Source organism: Oncorhynchus masou, chromosome 23 (assembly GCF_036934945.1).
Source record: "Oncorhynchus masou masou isolate Uvic2021 chromosome 23, UVic_Omas_1.1, whole genome shotgun sequence".
Taxonomy (NCBI): domain Eukaryota; kingdom Metazoa; phylum Chordata; class Actinopteri; order Salmoniformes; family Salmonidae; genus Oncorhynchus; species Oncorhynchus masou.
The window spans coordinates 25,104,636-25,120,594 of NC_088234.1; the positions used below are offsets into that span (position 1 = coordinate 25,104,636).

The 15,959-nt window shown below is 42.5% G+C and overlaps 1 protein-coding gene across 1 annotated transcript; it reads left to right on the forward strand.

The window, feature by feature from the left end:
- Positions 1–9,251: 9,251 nt before the first annotated feature.
- On the forward strand, positions 9,252–14,765 carry LOC135510614 (cytosolic beta-glucosidase-like). The gene is made up of 5 exons (XM_064931675.1): positions 9,252–9,595; positions 11,598–11,825; positions 12,127–12,929; positions 13,786–13,909; positions 14,321–14,765. Exons 1-5 carry the CDS (start codon positions 9,541–9,543, stop codon positions 14,527–14,529), a joined length of 1,419 nt encoding a protein of 472 aa, XP_064787747.1. The 5' UTR covers positions 9,252–9,540; the 3' UTR covers positions 14,530–14,765.
- The last annotated feature ends 1,194 nt before the right edge of the window (positions 14,766–15,959 follow it).

Here is a 15,959-nt window from a genome sequence, read left to right on the forward strand (position 1 = left end):
TTAAGTGTTGGCTTTGGGGATGACCAGTGCAATATGGATCTGGAGTGCTTGCTACGGCTGGGTGTTACTATGGTGACCAGTGAGCTAAGATAAGGCAGGGCTTTACCTAGCAAAGACGTATAGATGACCTGGAGCCAGTGGGTTTGGCGACGGATATGTAGCGAGGGCCAGCCAACGAGAGCATACAGGTCGCAGTGGTGGGTAGTATATGGGGCTTTGATGACGAAACGGATGGCACTGGGATAGACGTCATCCAGTTTGCTGAGTAGAGTGTTGGGGGCTATTTTGTAAATTACATCGCCAAAGTCAAGGATCGGTAGGATAGTCAGTTTTACGAGGGTATGTTTGGTAAAATTAATTCGGTAACACTTTACATACTCTTGGTGCTATATGCGTAGTAATACTGCAATAACTACAGTAACAACATTGTTGTTACATAGCAATTTAATTTGTGGAATCAAATGCAATTTTTAAAATGGTATGTAACAACATAACAATACTTAATTGTTGTTAATAGTGTTATAATAGCATGATTACCCGTCTACCTACACATGTCTACCATAATAACAATGCAGCCAAGACAATTAAACAATGCTTTCCTTTTCAAATGTAATAAAAGCCGGTCTTTGCGATGCACCCCCTCTCTCTTTTAGTTCATCCAGCATTGTATCTCCTCTCTTTCTGTGTTCCTTCACACAAAGCTTCTCAAACAAGTTCAGACTAGCTTTTCAATGGGCAATAGCCATGGAAAGCCAGAGTCAGTCAGAGAGGAAAACACCATATAAGAATTCACATGTGCAATACTATAATACCCTTGTCTAACGCTCCTGAAGAGCCAACCTGTCTTCACTCATCTTTTCTATGATGGGGTAAATTGAGCATCTTGGTTTTAGAAGAGCGACAGACGGACAGATGGACAGACAGACAGAGAAAGAGAGACAGAGAGACATACAGAAACAGAAAGACAGAGAGACAGAAAGACAGGCAGACAAAGTAACCCAATTATCTCAGGAAACCCCATACCCCTGGGCTACGCAGCTTTTACTTCCATTAGTCTTGTTTGTTTTCAGGCTCACATGGGACATTGACGTGTACTGAAAGAAGGCTGCCTGCAAACATACGGACGACAGCTATTGTAGTAACAGACAAAAAAACAACAAAAAAAAAAAAAAAAAAAAAAAAAAAAAAAAAAAAAAAAAAAAAAAAAAAAAAAAAAGCTATTGTTGTAACAGATTTTCCTGGAGACAAAGCAAGGAGTGCTTCAGGATGACACAATTAAATGTATTGATGAGGTGGTGGCCTTCAATATTTACTACCAAGAGACCAAAATAAGGTAACATAAGACAATTATATGAAATAATGTAATATGAGTCATGTAAAATGACTGTAATTTATCTATTTCTCCAGATGCAGGACTTACTCTTATTATATTGCCCATAAACTATGCAAATTGTCACTATGGTCCAAAGGATGTCTGTTATGGATAGTATGCAATGACTGGTAATTTGATTACTAGATTGTGCTATCCCTATAGAGGACAGAGGATTAGTCACCTGCCTGATCATGAATGATTCAGGAGGTCATCTCACTCTCTGGGTAATTTTTTTAATCAATGGACTCCTGGAACCACTGTTGTGAGGTAGCCTATAATGCATTATAGCCTATAATGCATTTATGGATATATATATATATTTTTAAAACAAATTCAGCCAGGGTACAGGACAGGTAACAAGTGATTAATGAGCAATGCGCTGATTCACAGATAAATAGAGTGCCTTCAGGAAGTATTCATACCCCTTGACTTACTCCACATTTTGTTGAGTTACAGCCTTAATTCAAAATGGATTAAATCGATTATTTTTCTCACACATCTACACACAATACCTCATAATGACAAAGCAAAAATATGTTTTTAGAAATGTTTCCAAATTGATCGAAAATAAAATCCTGTAATATCACATTTTTATAATTATTCACACCCCATGAATAAATACATGTTAGAATCACTTTTGGCAGTGATTACAGCTTCGAGTCTTTCTCTGTAAGTCTCTAAGAGCTTTGCACACCTGGATTGTACAATATTTACACATTATTGCTTTTCAAATTCTTCAAGCTCTGTCAAGTTGGTTGTTGATCATTGCTAGAGAGCAATTTTCAAGTCTTACCCTAGATTTTCAAGCCGATTTAAGTCAAAACTGTAACCAGGCCACTCAGGAACATTCAATGTCATCTTGGTAAGAAACTCCAATGTATATTTGGCCTTGTGTTTTAGGTTATTGTCCTGCTGAAAGATGAATTTCTCTCTCCCAGTGTCTGTTGTAAAGCAGGCTACACCAGGTTTTCTTCTAGGATTTTGTCTGTGCTAAGCTCTATTCTGTTTCTTTTTATCCTAAAAATCTCTAGGCCAAGGCCCAGTTCTCTGTGACATTTTAGAGACACATTTGCGTACACACAAGATTCCCTTTCACACCCACACCTAGAGCACAAAGAAGAATGAACATTGAGAGAGAATTGACGTTGACTAAGGAAAATACGAAAAATAAGTCAAATAAATGAACTGGGACTGGAATTTGATAAAATAATGATTAAAGGTTAAATATGTTAAATGACAAAGTTTGAAAGCATAGGGAAATGTATAAGGGAAGATGTTATTAAAGGGTGATTCGAGTAAGGTAGTAAAGGAGTAACAATGTGTGACTAAAGTAATGCACTAAAATAGTTAACAATGTTTTAATGTTGTTTGCTTTAAGGTATGATGCATATAGGCTAGTTTGTTAAACATATAGGAACAAGGCATTTTAGGGCATATAGGAGGTTGACAATGGAAGGTTCTAATGTTGAAATTTTGTAGTGATGAAATGTTTAAGTTGGTGAATGCTTAAGATGTAAGGGGAGTGATACATTGAGTTAGAGTAAGATTGCAATTGAGTGGGATAAGAAATATTCATGTTTAAAAATGAATGCTTTAAAAGTTAAGATTAATTAAGTATGTTAAGGCGAAGCGGATGGACGTCCTGCTTAGGCGAGAAAAAGCCATTTTTTGAACAAGGGTGTTAAGAAAATTGGATGGTATAAAGGGGCTACGATTTGGGGGAGAGAAATAACTCTCTTTGAGCTTGCTAGAAGAGTTTTGCTGTGACTTTTTAACCTAAAATATATATAGATATTTATTATAATTATATTTTGATTTTTATTATACTCAGTTAAAGTAAAATTCTAGGAGGAATCCTTAAGGTTACCTCATTGATAGAGGTTTGGTAGATTAGCGGTTAGCGTTTTAGACATATCTGAGGGACTGATCATACTGAGGGGGAGACAGAAAACTGTTTATAGAGTTGTAGAAGGTAAGGACCCATTTTTCTTGTTATTAAAAATTGACCTTCTCGTTTTACTCTGGGTCTCTGAAAAAGGCTTGATTAATTGAGGATCTCTAGCTAATATTCATGGTTAAAGGAATCTAACCTGAAAGCCAACTATAGGTATTGTATAAGGCCATAAGTAAACAAGAAAATGCTCATCCAGAGAAGGCGCTTCTAGTGGCCGGGGACTTTAATGCAGGGAAACTTAAATCCATTTTACCTAATTTCTACCAGCATGTTACATATGCATCCAGAGAAAAAAAACTCTAGACCATCTTTACTCCACACACACAGATGCATAGAAATCTCTCCCTCGCCTTCCATCTGCCAAATCTGACCATAACTCTTTCCTCCTGATTTCTGATTATGAGCAAAAACTAAAGCAGGAAGTACCAGTGACTTGTTCAATACGGAAGTGGTCAGATGACGCAGATACTAAGCTACAGGACTGTTTTGCTCGCACAGACTGGAATATGTTCCAAAACTCGGGTAGGCCGTCATTGTAAATAAGAATTTGTTCCTAACTGACTTGCCTAGTTAAATACATTTAAAAAAGGTTTAATAATAATTCTGATGGCATCGATGAGTACACCACATCAGTCAGTGACTTCACAGTAAGTGCATCAATGGCGCCGTCCCCACAGTGACCGTAAGTACATACCCCAACCAGAAGCCATTGATTACAGGCAACATCCCCACTGAGCTAAAGGGTAGATCTGCCACTTTCATGGAGTGGGACACTAACCCAGACACTTATAAGAAATCTGCCCTCCGACAAACCATCAAGGGGCAAAGCGTCAATACAGGACTAAGATTGAATCCTACAACACTGGCTCCGATGCCCGTCGGATGTTGCAGGGCTTCAAACTATTAAGGACTACAATGAGAAGCGCAGCCGTGAGCTGCCCAGTGACACGAGCCTACCAGACGAGCTAAATGACTTCTATGTGCGCTTTGAGGCAAGCAACACTGAAGAATGCATGAGAGCACCAGTTGTTCCAGACGACTGTGTGAACACACTCTCCATAGCCGAAGTGAGTAAGACCTTTAAATAGGTCAACATTCACAAAGCCGCAGGACCAGATGGATTACCAGGACATGTACTCTGAGCATACGCTGACCAACTGGAAAGTGGGGCTCCCGAGTGGCGCAGCGGTCTAAGGCACTGCATCTCAGTGCTAGAGGTGCCACTACAGGCCCTGGTTTGATCCTGGGCTCTATCACAACCGGCCGTGATTGGGAGTCCCATAGGGTGGCGCACAACTAGCCCAGCGCCATCCCGGTTAGGTTTTGGCTGGGGTAGGCTGTCACTGTAAATATGAATTTGATCTTCACTGACTTGCCTAGTTAAATAAAGGTTGTATACAAAATGTTAAAAGTATTTTCACTGACATTTTCAACCTGTCCCTGACCGAGTCAGTAATACCTACATGTTTCAAGCAGACCACCATAGTCCCTCTGCCCAAGAACACCAAGGTAACCTGCCTAAATGACTACCGACCCATAGTACTCATGTCTGTAGCCATGAAGTGCTTTGAAAGGCTGGTCATTGTTCACAACAACACCATTATCGCAGAAATCGTAGAAACACTCCAATTTGCATACCGCCCCAACAGATCCAAAGATTACGCAATCTCTACTGCACTCCACACTGCCCTTTCCCACCTGGACAAAAGGAACACCTACGTGAGAATGCTATTCATTGACTAATGCCTCAGCGTTCAACACCATAGTGCCCTCAAAGCTCATCACTAAGCTAAGGACCCTGGGACTAAACACCTCCCTCTGTAACTCGATCCTAGACTTCCTGACAGGCCGCCCCCAGGTGGTAAGGGTAGGTAACAACACATCTGCCATGCTGATCCCCAACACGGGGGCCCCTCAGGGGTGCATGCTCAGTCCCTTCCTGTACTCCCTGTTCACCCATGTCTGCATGGCGAGGCCTGACACCAACACCATCATTAAGTTTGCTGACGACACAAGTGGCAGTCCTGATCACTGACAACGATGAGACAGCCTATAGGGAGGAGGTCAGAGACTGGATAACAACCTCTCCCTCAATGTGACCAAGACAAAGGAGATAATCGTGAACTTAAGGAAAAGGAGGGCCGAACACACCCCCATTCACATCGACTGGCTGTAGTGGAACAGGTTGAGAGCCAATGAACTGTCATGGTCCAAACACACCTAGACTGTCTTAAAGAGGGCACGACAAGACCTATTCTCCCCCCAAGAGACTGAAAAGATTTGGTATGGGTCCTCAGATTATCAAAAAGTTCTACAGCTGCACTCTCGAGAGCATCCTGACTGGTTGCATCACCGCCTGGTATAGCAACTGACCGCCTCTGACGGCCTCTGACCGCAAGGCACTACAGAGGGTAGCGCTTACGGCCCAGTACATGACCGGGGCCAAGCTTTCTGCCATCCAGGACCTCTGTACCAGGCAGTGTCAGAGGAAGGCCCTAAAAATTGCCAAAGACTCCAGCCACCATAGTCATAGCTGGTTCTCTCTGCTACCGTACTTCAATCAGTACTGAAGTGCCAAGTCTAGGTTCAAGAGGCTTCTTAACAGCTTCTACCACCAAGCCATAAGAGTCCTGATCAGCTAACCAAGTGGCCACCAGGACTATTTGCATTGACCCCCCCCCCCTCCCCACTTTACCAACATTTACAGTGGGGCAAAAAAGTAGTTAGTCAGCCACCAGTTGTGCAAGTTCTCCCACTTAAAAAGATGAGAGAGGCCTGTAATTCTCATCATAGGTACACTTCAACTATGACAGACAAAATGAGGGAAAAAAATCCAGAAAATCATTGTAGGATTTTTAATGAATTTATTTGCATATTATGGTGGAAAATTAGTATTTGGTCAACTATAAACAAGCAAGATTTCTGGCTCTCACAGACCTGTAACTTCTTCTTTAAGAGGCTCCTCTGTCCTCCACTCGTCACCTGTATTAATGGCACCTGTTTATACTTGTTATCAGTATAAAAGACACCTGTCCACAACCTCAAACAGTCACACTCCAAACTCCACTATGGCCAAGACCAAAGAGCTGTCAAAGGACACCAGAAAGAATTGTAGACATGCACCAGGCTGGTAAGACTGAATCTGCAATAAGTAAGCAGCTTGGTTTGAAGAAATCAACTGTGGGAGCAATTATTAGGAAATGGAAGACATACAAGACCACTGATAATCTCCCTCGATCTGGGGCTCCAAGCAAGATCTCACCCTGTGGGGTCAAAATGATCACAAGAACGGTGAGCAAAAATCCCAGAACCACACGGGGGGGCCTAGTGAATGACTTCCAGACAGCTGGGACCAAAGTAACAATGCCTACCATCAGTAATACACTACGCCGCCAGGGACTCAAATCCTGCAGTGCCAGACGTGTCCCCCTGCTTAAGCCAGTACATGTCCAGGCCCGTCTGAAGTTTGCTAGAGAGCATTTGGATGATCCAGAAGAAAATTGTGAGAATGTCATATGGTCAGATGAAACCCAAATAGAACTTTTTGGTAAAACTCAACTCGTCGTGTTTGGAGGACAAAGAATGCTGAGTTGCATCCAAAGAACACCATACCTACTGTGAAGCATGGGGGTGGAAACATAATGCTTTGGGGCTGTTTTTCTGCAAAGGGACCGGGACGACTGATCCGTGTAAAGGAAAGAATGAATGGGGTCATGTATCGTGAGATTTTGAGTGAAAAACCTCCTTCCATCAGCAAGGGCATTGACGATGAAATGTAGCTGGGTCTTTCAGCATGACAATGATCCCAAACACACCGCCCGGGCAACGAAGGAGTCGCTTCGTAAGAAGCATTTCAAGGTCCTGGAGTAACCTAGCCAGTCTCCAGATCTCAACCCCATAGAAAATCTTTGGAGGGAGTTGAAAGTCCATGTTGCCCAGCAACAGCCCCAAAACATCACTGCTCTAGAGGAGATCTGCATGGAGGAATGGGCTAAAATACCAGCAACAGTGTGTGAAAACCTTGTGAAGACTTACAGAAAACGTTTGACCTCTGTCATTGCCAACAAAGGGTATATAACAAAGTATTGAAAAAAAAAGTATTATTTGTTATTTTTTCATTTTCTTATTTTAATTTTTGGTATTTTTTTTACTTTTATTTTTTAGTAAATACTTTCTTACTTATTTTCCTTAAAACTGCATTGTTGGTTAAGGGCTTGTAAGGAAGCATTCCACTGTTGAATTCGGTGCATGTGACAAATACAATTTGACTTGATTTGAGTGCATTGGTAGGAGTCGTAGGAGGGGAGATTCTGGGCTAAGCCAACCCGGGAGGGAGCCTCTCATAGTGCTCTAAGGTTGAATCTCTGGCCTGGACGATCCTGCCCGGGATGCAGGGTGAAAGAGCACAGGCAATCGACTTTGGGGATAGCCCACTCTACCGTAAGGCCCTTACTGTTGAGTCTGAAGGACCGTCCCTAGCTGTACACTAACCCAGTGGTAAAGCAGAGTGGCATCTATCAGATCTGTGGGGATTAGGGGAAAGAGATAACGGAACTGCCATTGGGTAGACAGGGCCTAGTTGAGTCAGTTAATCCTGCAGGGGTGGTATTTTAGCTTTGACAACAGCTATTAAACTCTGTAACTGTTTTAAAGTCACCATTGGCCTCATGGTGAAATCCCTGAGCAGTTTCCTTCTGCTCTGGCAACTGAGTTAGGAAGGACAGCCTGTATCTTTGTAGTGACTGGGTGTATTGATACACCATGCAATGTGTGATTAATAACTTCACAATGCTCAAAGGGATATTCAGTGTCTGCTTTTTTTACCCATCTACCAATAGGTGCCCTTCTTTGCGAGACATTGTAAAACCTCCCTGGTCTTTGTGGTTGAATCTGTGTTTGAAATTCACTGGTCGACTGAGGGACCTTACAGATACTTGTATGTGTGGTGTACAGAGATGAGGTAGTCATTCAAAAATTATGTTTAACACTATTATTGCACACAGAGTGAGTCCATGCAACTTGTTTTGTGACTTGTTAAGCAAATTTTTACTCCTGAACTTATTTAGGCTTGCCATAAAGATGGGGTTGAATACTTATTGACTCAAGACATGTCAGCTTTTCATTTTTTATTCATTAGTAAAAATGTCTAATGTCCAACCCCTCTTTTACGCTGCTGCTACTTTCTGTTTATCATATATGCATAGTCACTTTAACCATATCCACTTGTACATACTACCTCAATCAGCCTGACTAACCGGTGCCTGTATGTAGTCTCGCAACTTTTATAGCCTCGCTACTGTTATAGCCTCGCTACTGTTATTTTTCACTGTCTTTTTACTGTTGTTTTATTTCTTTACTTCCCTATTTATTGTTCTCCTAATACCTTTTTTTGCACTGTTGGTTAGAGCCTGTAAGTAAGCATTTCACTGTAAGGTCTACTACACCTGTTGTCTTCGGCGCACGTGACAAATAAACTTTGATTTGAATTCCACTTTGACACTATGGGGTATTGTGTGTAGGCCAGTGACACAAAATCTAAATTAAATTTTTAATTCAGGCTGTAACAATAAAGTGTGGAAAAGGTCTACGGGTGTGAATACTTTCTGAAGCCAGATAGATCCTCATCTTCCAGCTATGTTTTTTTTTACTCCAACCTTCATGTCGCCTACAAACAGAATTTGCGCAGCGCGAGTTCACAACAACGCTTGCGAACAAGCCCTAGTGATGTAACACATCTGAGTCTACGTAACTAAAAGCCAATTTATGCTTTGTTCTAAATATGGTTGGAGGCGGTGTGTGGCGGGTGTGAGACCAAATTGAGTTCTGTACCGCACCGCCCTGCACTTCCCAAATGTTGTAACAATGCGGAGGGCTCCGTGTAGCTCCGCATCGACATTGATGGTTGACAGTAGGTAATGGCTGGAGATCCTGTATAAACACAAACTCACTTCCTTGAAAACCTCCTTCACAATAGCACTGCTCAACAGTTTTGCGCTGCTCCACGTAGCATGAATGCCACGGTAAATGCTGCACGGCCAATGCAGAGGACAGATTGACTATGTAGCTCCTTTAACTCTAACTATTGCTTGCTTGACAATACAATATTTCACAACAAGAGGGTTGTTGTCTTTTTTTTATATATTTTTTGTACATGTAGGCAAATATAACCAACAGCCCTGAATGGAATTGTATCCATACGAACGATTCTGAAACCATGTTCCCGACTAACTTTGCATGGGGCGCGGCTACATCCGCTTATCAAATCGAAGGTACGTAATAAGAATTTGTTTGGCGCCGGCAGTCAAACTGTACAAGTGTTTTTTTGTGTGTGCACGTGTAGATACAGTAATTTGATTAGGAAAGGTAATGCGCGTCCCCGAGACGACTTTCTCTGGCATCAGGCGAGAAGTAGGCTAACCTACACACAACTACTTGCAACCTTTAGGTCTACCGGTAGGCTGCAGTTGGATCTCTAATGCAAAAGGGGGACTTCAACTCAAGAGTTTCTCTCAACCACTGTATCATGTATTGATAGTAGCCTAATAGTTGAAACATTAATGTAGTTATGAATACATTTAACAACGACAGCATGAGCTATATACATATACAGAATGAGCAACCATAGACTTACAGTAGCCCATTGACAGTGCATTCAGAAAGTATTCAGACCCCTTCACCTTTTCCACATTTTGTTACATTACAACCTTATTCTAAAATGGATTAAATCGTTTTTTCCCCTCATCAATCTACACACAACACCCCATAATGACAAATCAAAACTGTTTTTTAGATTTTCTTTGCAAATGTATAAAAAATACAAATTCATACTCTTTACTCAGTACTTTGTTGAAGCAACTTTGGCAGCGATTACAGCTTTGAGTCTTCTTGGGTATGACGCTACAAGCTTGGCACACTTGTATTTAGGGAGTTTCTCCCATTCTTCTCTGCGTATCCTCTCAACCTCTGTCAGATTGGATAGGGAGCGTTGCTGCACAGCTATTTTCAGGTCTCTCCAGCATTGTTAGATCGGGTTCAAGTCCGGGCTGTGGCTGGGCCACTCAAGGACATTCATAGGTTTGTCCAGAAGCCACTCCTGCGTTGTCTTGGCTGTGTGCTTAGTGTCGTTGTCCCGTCGGAACCTTCCAACAGGATAACGAGCGCAGGACAACAAGAACAGGTTTTCATCAAGGATCTCTCTGTACTTTGCTCCGTTCATCTTTCCCTCGATCCTGACTAGTCCACCAGTCCCTGCCGCTGAAAAAGATCCCCACAGCATGATGCTGCCACCACTATACTGCACCGTAGGGAGGGTATTGGCCAGGTGATGAGTGGTGCCTGGTTTCCACCAGATGTGACGCTTGGCAATCATGCCAAACGTTTCTCATGGTCAGAGTCTTTTAGATGCCTTTTGGCAAACTCCAAGTGGGCTGTCATGTGCCTTTTACTGAGGAGTGGCATCCATCTAGCCACTCTACCATAAAGGCCTGGAGCTCTGTTAGAGTGACCATCGGGTTGTTCACCTCCATGACCAAGGCCCTTCTCACTCTATTGCTCAGTTTGGCCGTGCGGCCAGCTCTTGGAAGAGTCTTGGTGGTTCCAATCTTCTTCCATTTAATAATGATGGAGGTCACTGTGTTCTTGGGGACCTTCAATGCTGCAGAAATGTTTTGGTACCCTTCCCCAGATCTGTGCCTCGATACAATCCTGTCTTGGAGCTCTTCGGACAATTCCTTTGACCTTATGGCTTGGTTTTTGCTCTGACATGCACTGTCAACTGTGGGACCTTGTATAGACAGGTGTGTGTCTTTCCAAATCCTGTCCAATTAATTGCGTTTTCCACAGGTGGCCTCCAATCAAGTTGTAGAAACATGTCAAGGATGATCAATAGGAAACAGGATGCACCTGAGCTCAATGTAGAGTCTCATAGCAAAGAGTCTAAATACTAATGTGATTAAGGTATTTTTTTATATATTTTTATGTACATTTACAAACATTTCTAAAAGCCTGTTTTCACTTAGTCATTATGGGGTATTGTTTGTAGATTGATGAGGAAAACAATGAATACATTTTAGAATAAGGCTGTAACGTAACAAAATGTGGAAAATGTGAAGGGGTCTGAATACTTCCCGAATGCACTGTATATAGGCTACATACAGTACAATAGCTATTTTTAGGAATTGTAAGGCACATTTTTCTTTAGAATTTTGTTGTTGTTGATATTCAAACAGTGCGTTATGGATGATCAGTACTGCTATGAATTGAACCTTGCAGGAGGCTGGAATGTGGATGACAAGGGACCGAGCATTTGGGACACGTTCTGTCACGAAGGGGGCAGACTAGTGTTCGAGGGCCAGAGTGGAGATGTCACCTGTAACAGCTATGAGCTCTGGGAAGAGGACCTCCGGTGTATCCGTCAGCTAGGCCTGACCCACTACCGCCTGTCTCTGTCCTGGTCCCGCCTGCTACCGGAGGGGATAACACGGCATGTCAATCAAAAAGGTAGCCGTACTCTGAGACTGTGTAGTGGTTACTTACGATACGATTCCTCCAGTATTTATTTGTGGTGAATGCCTATGGTATATGATATGATAAAAAATTAAAAATACCATACATTATTGTGTTACGACCTGGCTTTTGTTTATGTAAACAATGCAGTGCCACAAATATCTGTCAAGGGGTCTGGACCCTTTTGCCACAGTTTGTTGTGTGCTACTCTTAGAAGTGCAGCGTCCCTGATTGAAGCCTAATTTAGGCTTGATACCCATGATTTACTACTAAGCTATGTGTCTCTGTCCTGCAGGTTTGCGATACTACAACAAAGTGATCAATGATTTGGTGGCTAGTGACGTGTTGCCCATGGTTACTCTGTACCACTTTGACCTGCCACAAGCTCTCCAGGACCAGGGAGGTTGGAAATCACCTGAGATTGCGGCCATCTTTGACAGCTACGCCCGCTTCTGCTTTGAATCGTTCGGGGATCGTGTGAAACTGTGGATCACGTTGAACGAGCCGTACGTGTGCGCTAAACTGGGCCACGAGGATGGCATCTTTGCCCCGGGGGTAAAAGAACCAGGGATGGCTGCCTACCTGGTGGGACACAACATGCTACGTGGCCACGCCAGGGCCTGGCACAGCTACAATGTCCTCTACAGGGCAAAACAGGGTGGCTCGGTGTCCTTAGCGATTAATAGCGACTGGGCTGAACCGTTGGACCCGGCCAGTCCCGATGACACGGCCGCCACCGAACGCTACCTGGCCTTTACAATAGGGTGGTTTGCCTGGCCCCTGTTTGTCACTGGAGACTACCCAGAAGTGATGAGGTCTAGTATTGAGGTCAGAAGCAAAGAACTGGGTTACCAAGAAGGTTCTAGACTGCCCAGGTTCTCCAAAGACGAGCCTAGTCTTCTCGGCACGGCTGACTTTTTTGCGTTGAACTACTATACGTCTCGGATGGTGAAGCCAGGGGAATGTTGTCCAGGGGTGTTGGGGTTGAAGAGTGACCAGGATGCAGAGGGGGTGGTGGACCCATCCTGGCCGGTATGTGGGGTGTCATGGCTGGCTGTGGTTCCTGACGGCTTGAGGAAACTGCTGAAGTACATTAAGGTAAAGAGAACCAGGGTCCTGTTCCAATACTTACAAAAATAAAACAACTTTTTAAAAGTTCCACTTCCACCAATCCACGTCATGTCAGATCAGTGATTACATTAAGGAAAGTACACATTTTTAAAGTATCCGAACAGCGCCCAGGTGAACAAGGTCTGCTCCATTCGAAAGCTGTCAATTCAGAGGATGAAATTAAGTTTTAGAATACTTTTTCTTCCTGATGATTTTACATTTAAGGATTATTCAATTCATGGATTGAATCCCCTGCCTTGAGCCAATCAAATTGAGTCAAACCTTTAGTGAGGAGAACATTTAACATTAACATAGTTGCTCGCTATTGATTGTTTTTTTGCACAGTAAACAGATTGAAGAACCATTACAGTTGTCACATTGAATTGTGTCACACTGAATTGTGTCACATTGATCGCTTCAGGTGAAAAGTTTTTTGAGAATGAGAAATATCCTGCTGTCGCGGTTTGTCACCAGGTTAAATCGATTTGAATGCAATTTAGCTAGTATACCATTGAAATTTAATTGAAAATGTAACTTCTAATACTGCAAAGATGACCGGATTGACAGTATAATTAAAAACAACATATTCCCATTCAAGTCAACATTCTCTGATGTGTGGACCTCCAACCATCTTTGTGGTACCATTTGAAAGTTTAAATTTGTGCAACAAAACCAACAAAAGCCAGAACACACACACACACACACACACACACACACACACACACACACACACACACACACACACACACACAACTGTACTTTAAAGCCTTCCACTGTGTTGTTTGACTGTCATTATTGAACTCGTGTTTTGTTGGACAATGATAGCAACCAATTTCTTTGACAGGACACATTCAACAACCCTGCGGTCTACATCACAGAAAATGGCTTCTCCCAGGTGGGGCCAGTGGACATGGAAGATGTCCAGCGTTGTGGGTTTTACCATGACATCATCCAGGAAATAGCCAGAGGTAGAGACCAGAAAGTGGCCACCATAAAGTTACCGTATATTATGGAGAATCTATCATTATTTAATGTGAATTTCTTCCAGTCGCTACTTGTACTATTTAAACCTCTGAGGGGTTGTTTCCCACATGAAATCGTAGTATTTATACATCATTCAGAAACTAAGTTACAGGGGGCTGAGTGACTTGAATCCTTCGTTGATGAACCTGTTCTTTTGAATTAGTGACAGTATTTAGCTCATTTCAGGTCAATGGAGAAGGTTAAGAGAGTGACTTATGGCAGTCATAATACAATGGGATCTTGTCCTTTTGTGATGTGTGAACAAAGTATTTTCACATTACCTCTTAATGCGCACTGTCACGTATTTTAAAAAATAAATTTAAAAAATACCATGTATGTTTGTCTCTTTGTTCTAGCTCTCCGAGAGGATGGTGTTGACGTGCGAGGCTATTTCGCCTGGTCTCTCCTGGATAACTTTGAATGGGCCGACGGGTTCAGTGTACGTTTTGGCCTGTTCCACGTGGACTTCTCTCGACCGGAGCGACCACGGACTGCTTACCGCTCTGGAAGGGAGTATACCGGCATAATTTCCAAGTACAGATCTCAGACCATGGTAAATATCTAAACAGCCAATGGGCACAGTGTTAATCAGCCAATAACAGCTATTTTTTTTGCTCAATGTTCTGTTCTAATCGACTGCAACCATGCTTGGTCCATTGCAATGTTCCTACAGGCAATTTTGAATTGAAGCCCATATGAAACAGATTGTAGCTCCACTTTTCTCTGTCAACCCTGAAAATGTTTTGTTAAACAGTGCTAAGCTTATTCTGCTTCCTTCGCAATAAAGTGATTTTTGTCTGATTTCTTCCCTGACTTTGGCATATAATTGCAAGGACCCAGCCAAAGAGTGTTACATTTATTCAAGTGAATGGAAAATGTATTCTATCCTGCCCAATTCCCATTCAATTTGTACAAAGGGTTTATGTTGCCAGGCCAAGCTGTTTTGGCCAATGCAGAGCTTGGTGAGGGGCACAAGTCTACAGAGGTGTGTGTGACCTCATATCTCAACCCTCAAGGCCCCTGTATTGCTCAGATGATATAAAAATAAAATAAAATCCTATACAGCCCTCATGTTGAAACAAAATACACAATGCAACTCACTGTGCCCGGTGGAGATTTGGGGTTGAGTGAGAGCTTGATTTAACACTAAAAATGACGCCAGGCAGGAGCCCATGCCCAGGTAAGAAGGATCACATAGTCTAAAACACAGGTTTGTATTTACAAACAGAGAATTGGAGATAATACACAGGGCGGAGTCACTTGTATGTCTGTACATTATGAGGGACGAGAGTTACGGACATTCAAATGTCCCAGATGAGGACAAACATGGAACAACATTTACCAGCCGAATGTTAGCAAATGTCAACATTGTTACTGGTGCTCAAGGTTTGCTGCTCATTGTGCTATTCATTGTCAGGAGAAGCCTTCAAAACAGCCAATTCGTCAGGGCATGGACTCTACAAGGTGTCGAAAGCGTTCCACAGGAATGCTGGACCATGTTTCATCCAATGTATCCCAGCTGTTAAGCATGAGAAACCCAGTAGCGTTGCAGTTCTTGACACAAACTGGTGCGCCTAACACCTACCACCATACCCTGTTCAAAGGCACTTACAGTTTTTGTCTTGCCCATTCACCCTCTGAATGGCACACATAGTACCTGTGCTTCTACACCTGCATTGCTTGCTGTTTAGGGTTTTAGGCTGGGTTCCTGTACAGCACTTTGAGATATCAGCTGATGTAAGAAGGGCTTTATAACTACATTTGATTTGACATACACAATCCATGTCTCAATTGTCTCAAGATTTTTTTTTAAATCCTTATTTAATCTGTGGATTTAACAAGTGACATCAATAAGGGATCATAGCTTTCACCTGGATTCACCTTGTCAGTCTGTCATGGAAAGAGCAGATGTTCCTATTTTTTTGTATACTCAGTGAATACTGTACATACTATAAAAGGGAAACCGTCCTTTTCAGCATCAAGGGAGAAAAGGCA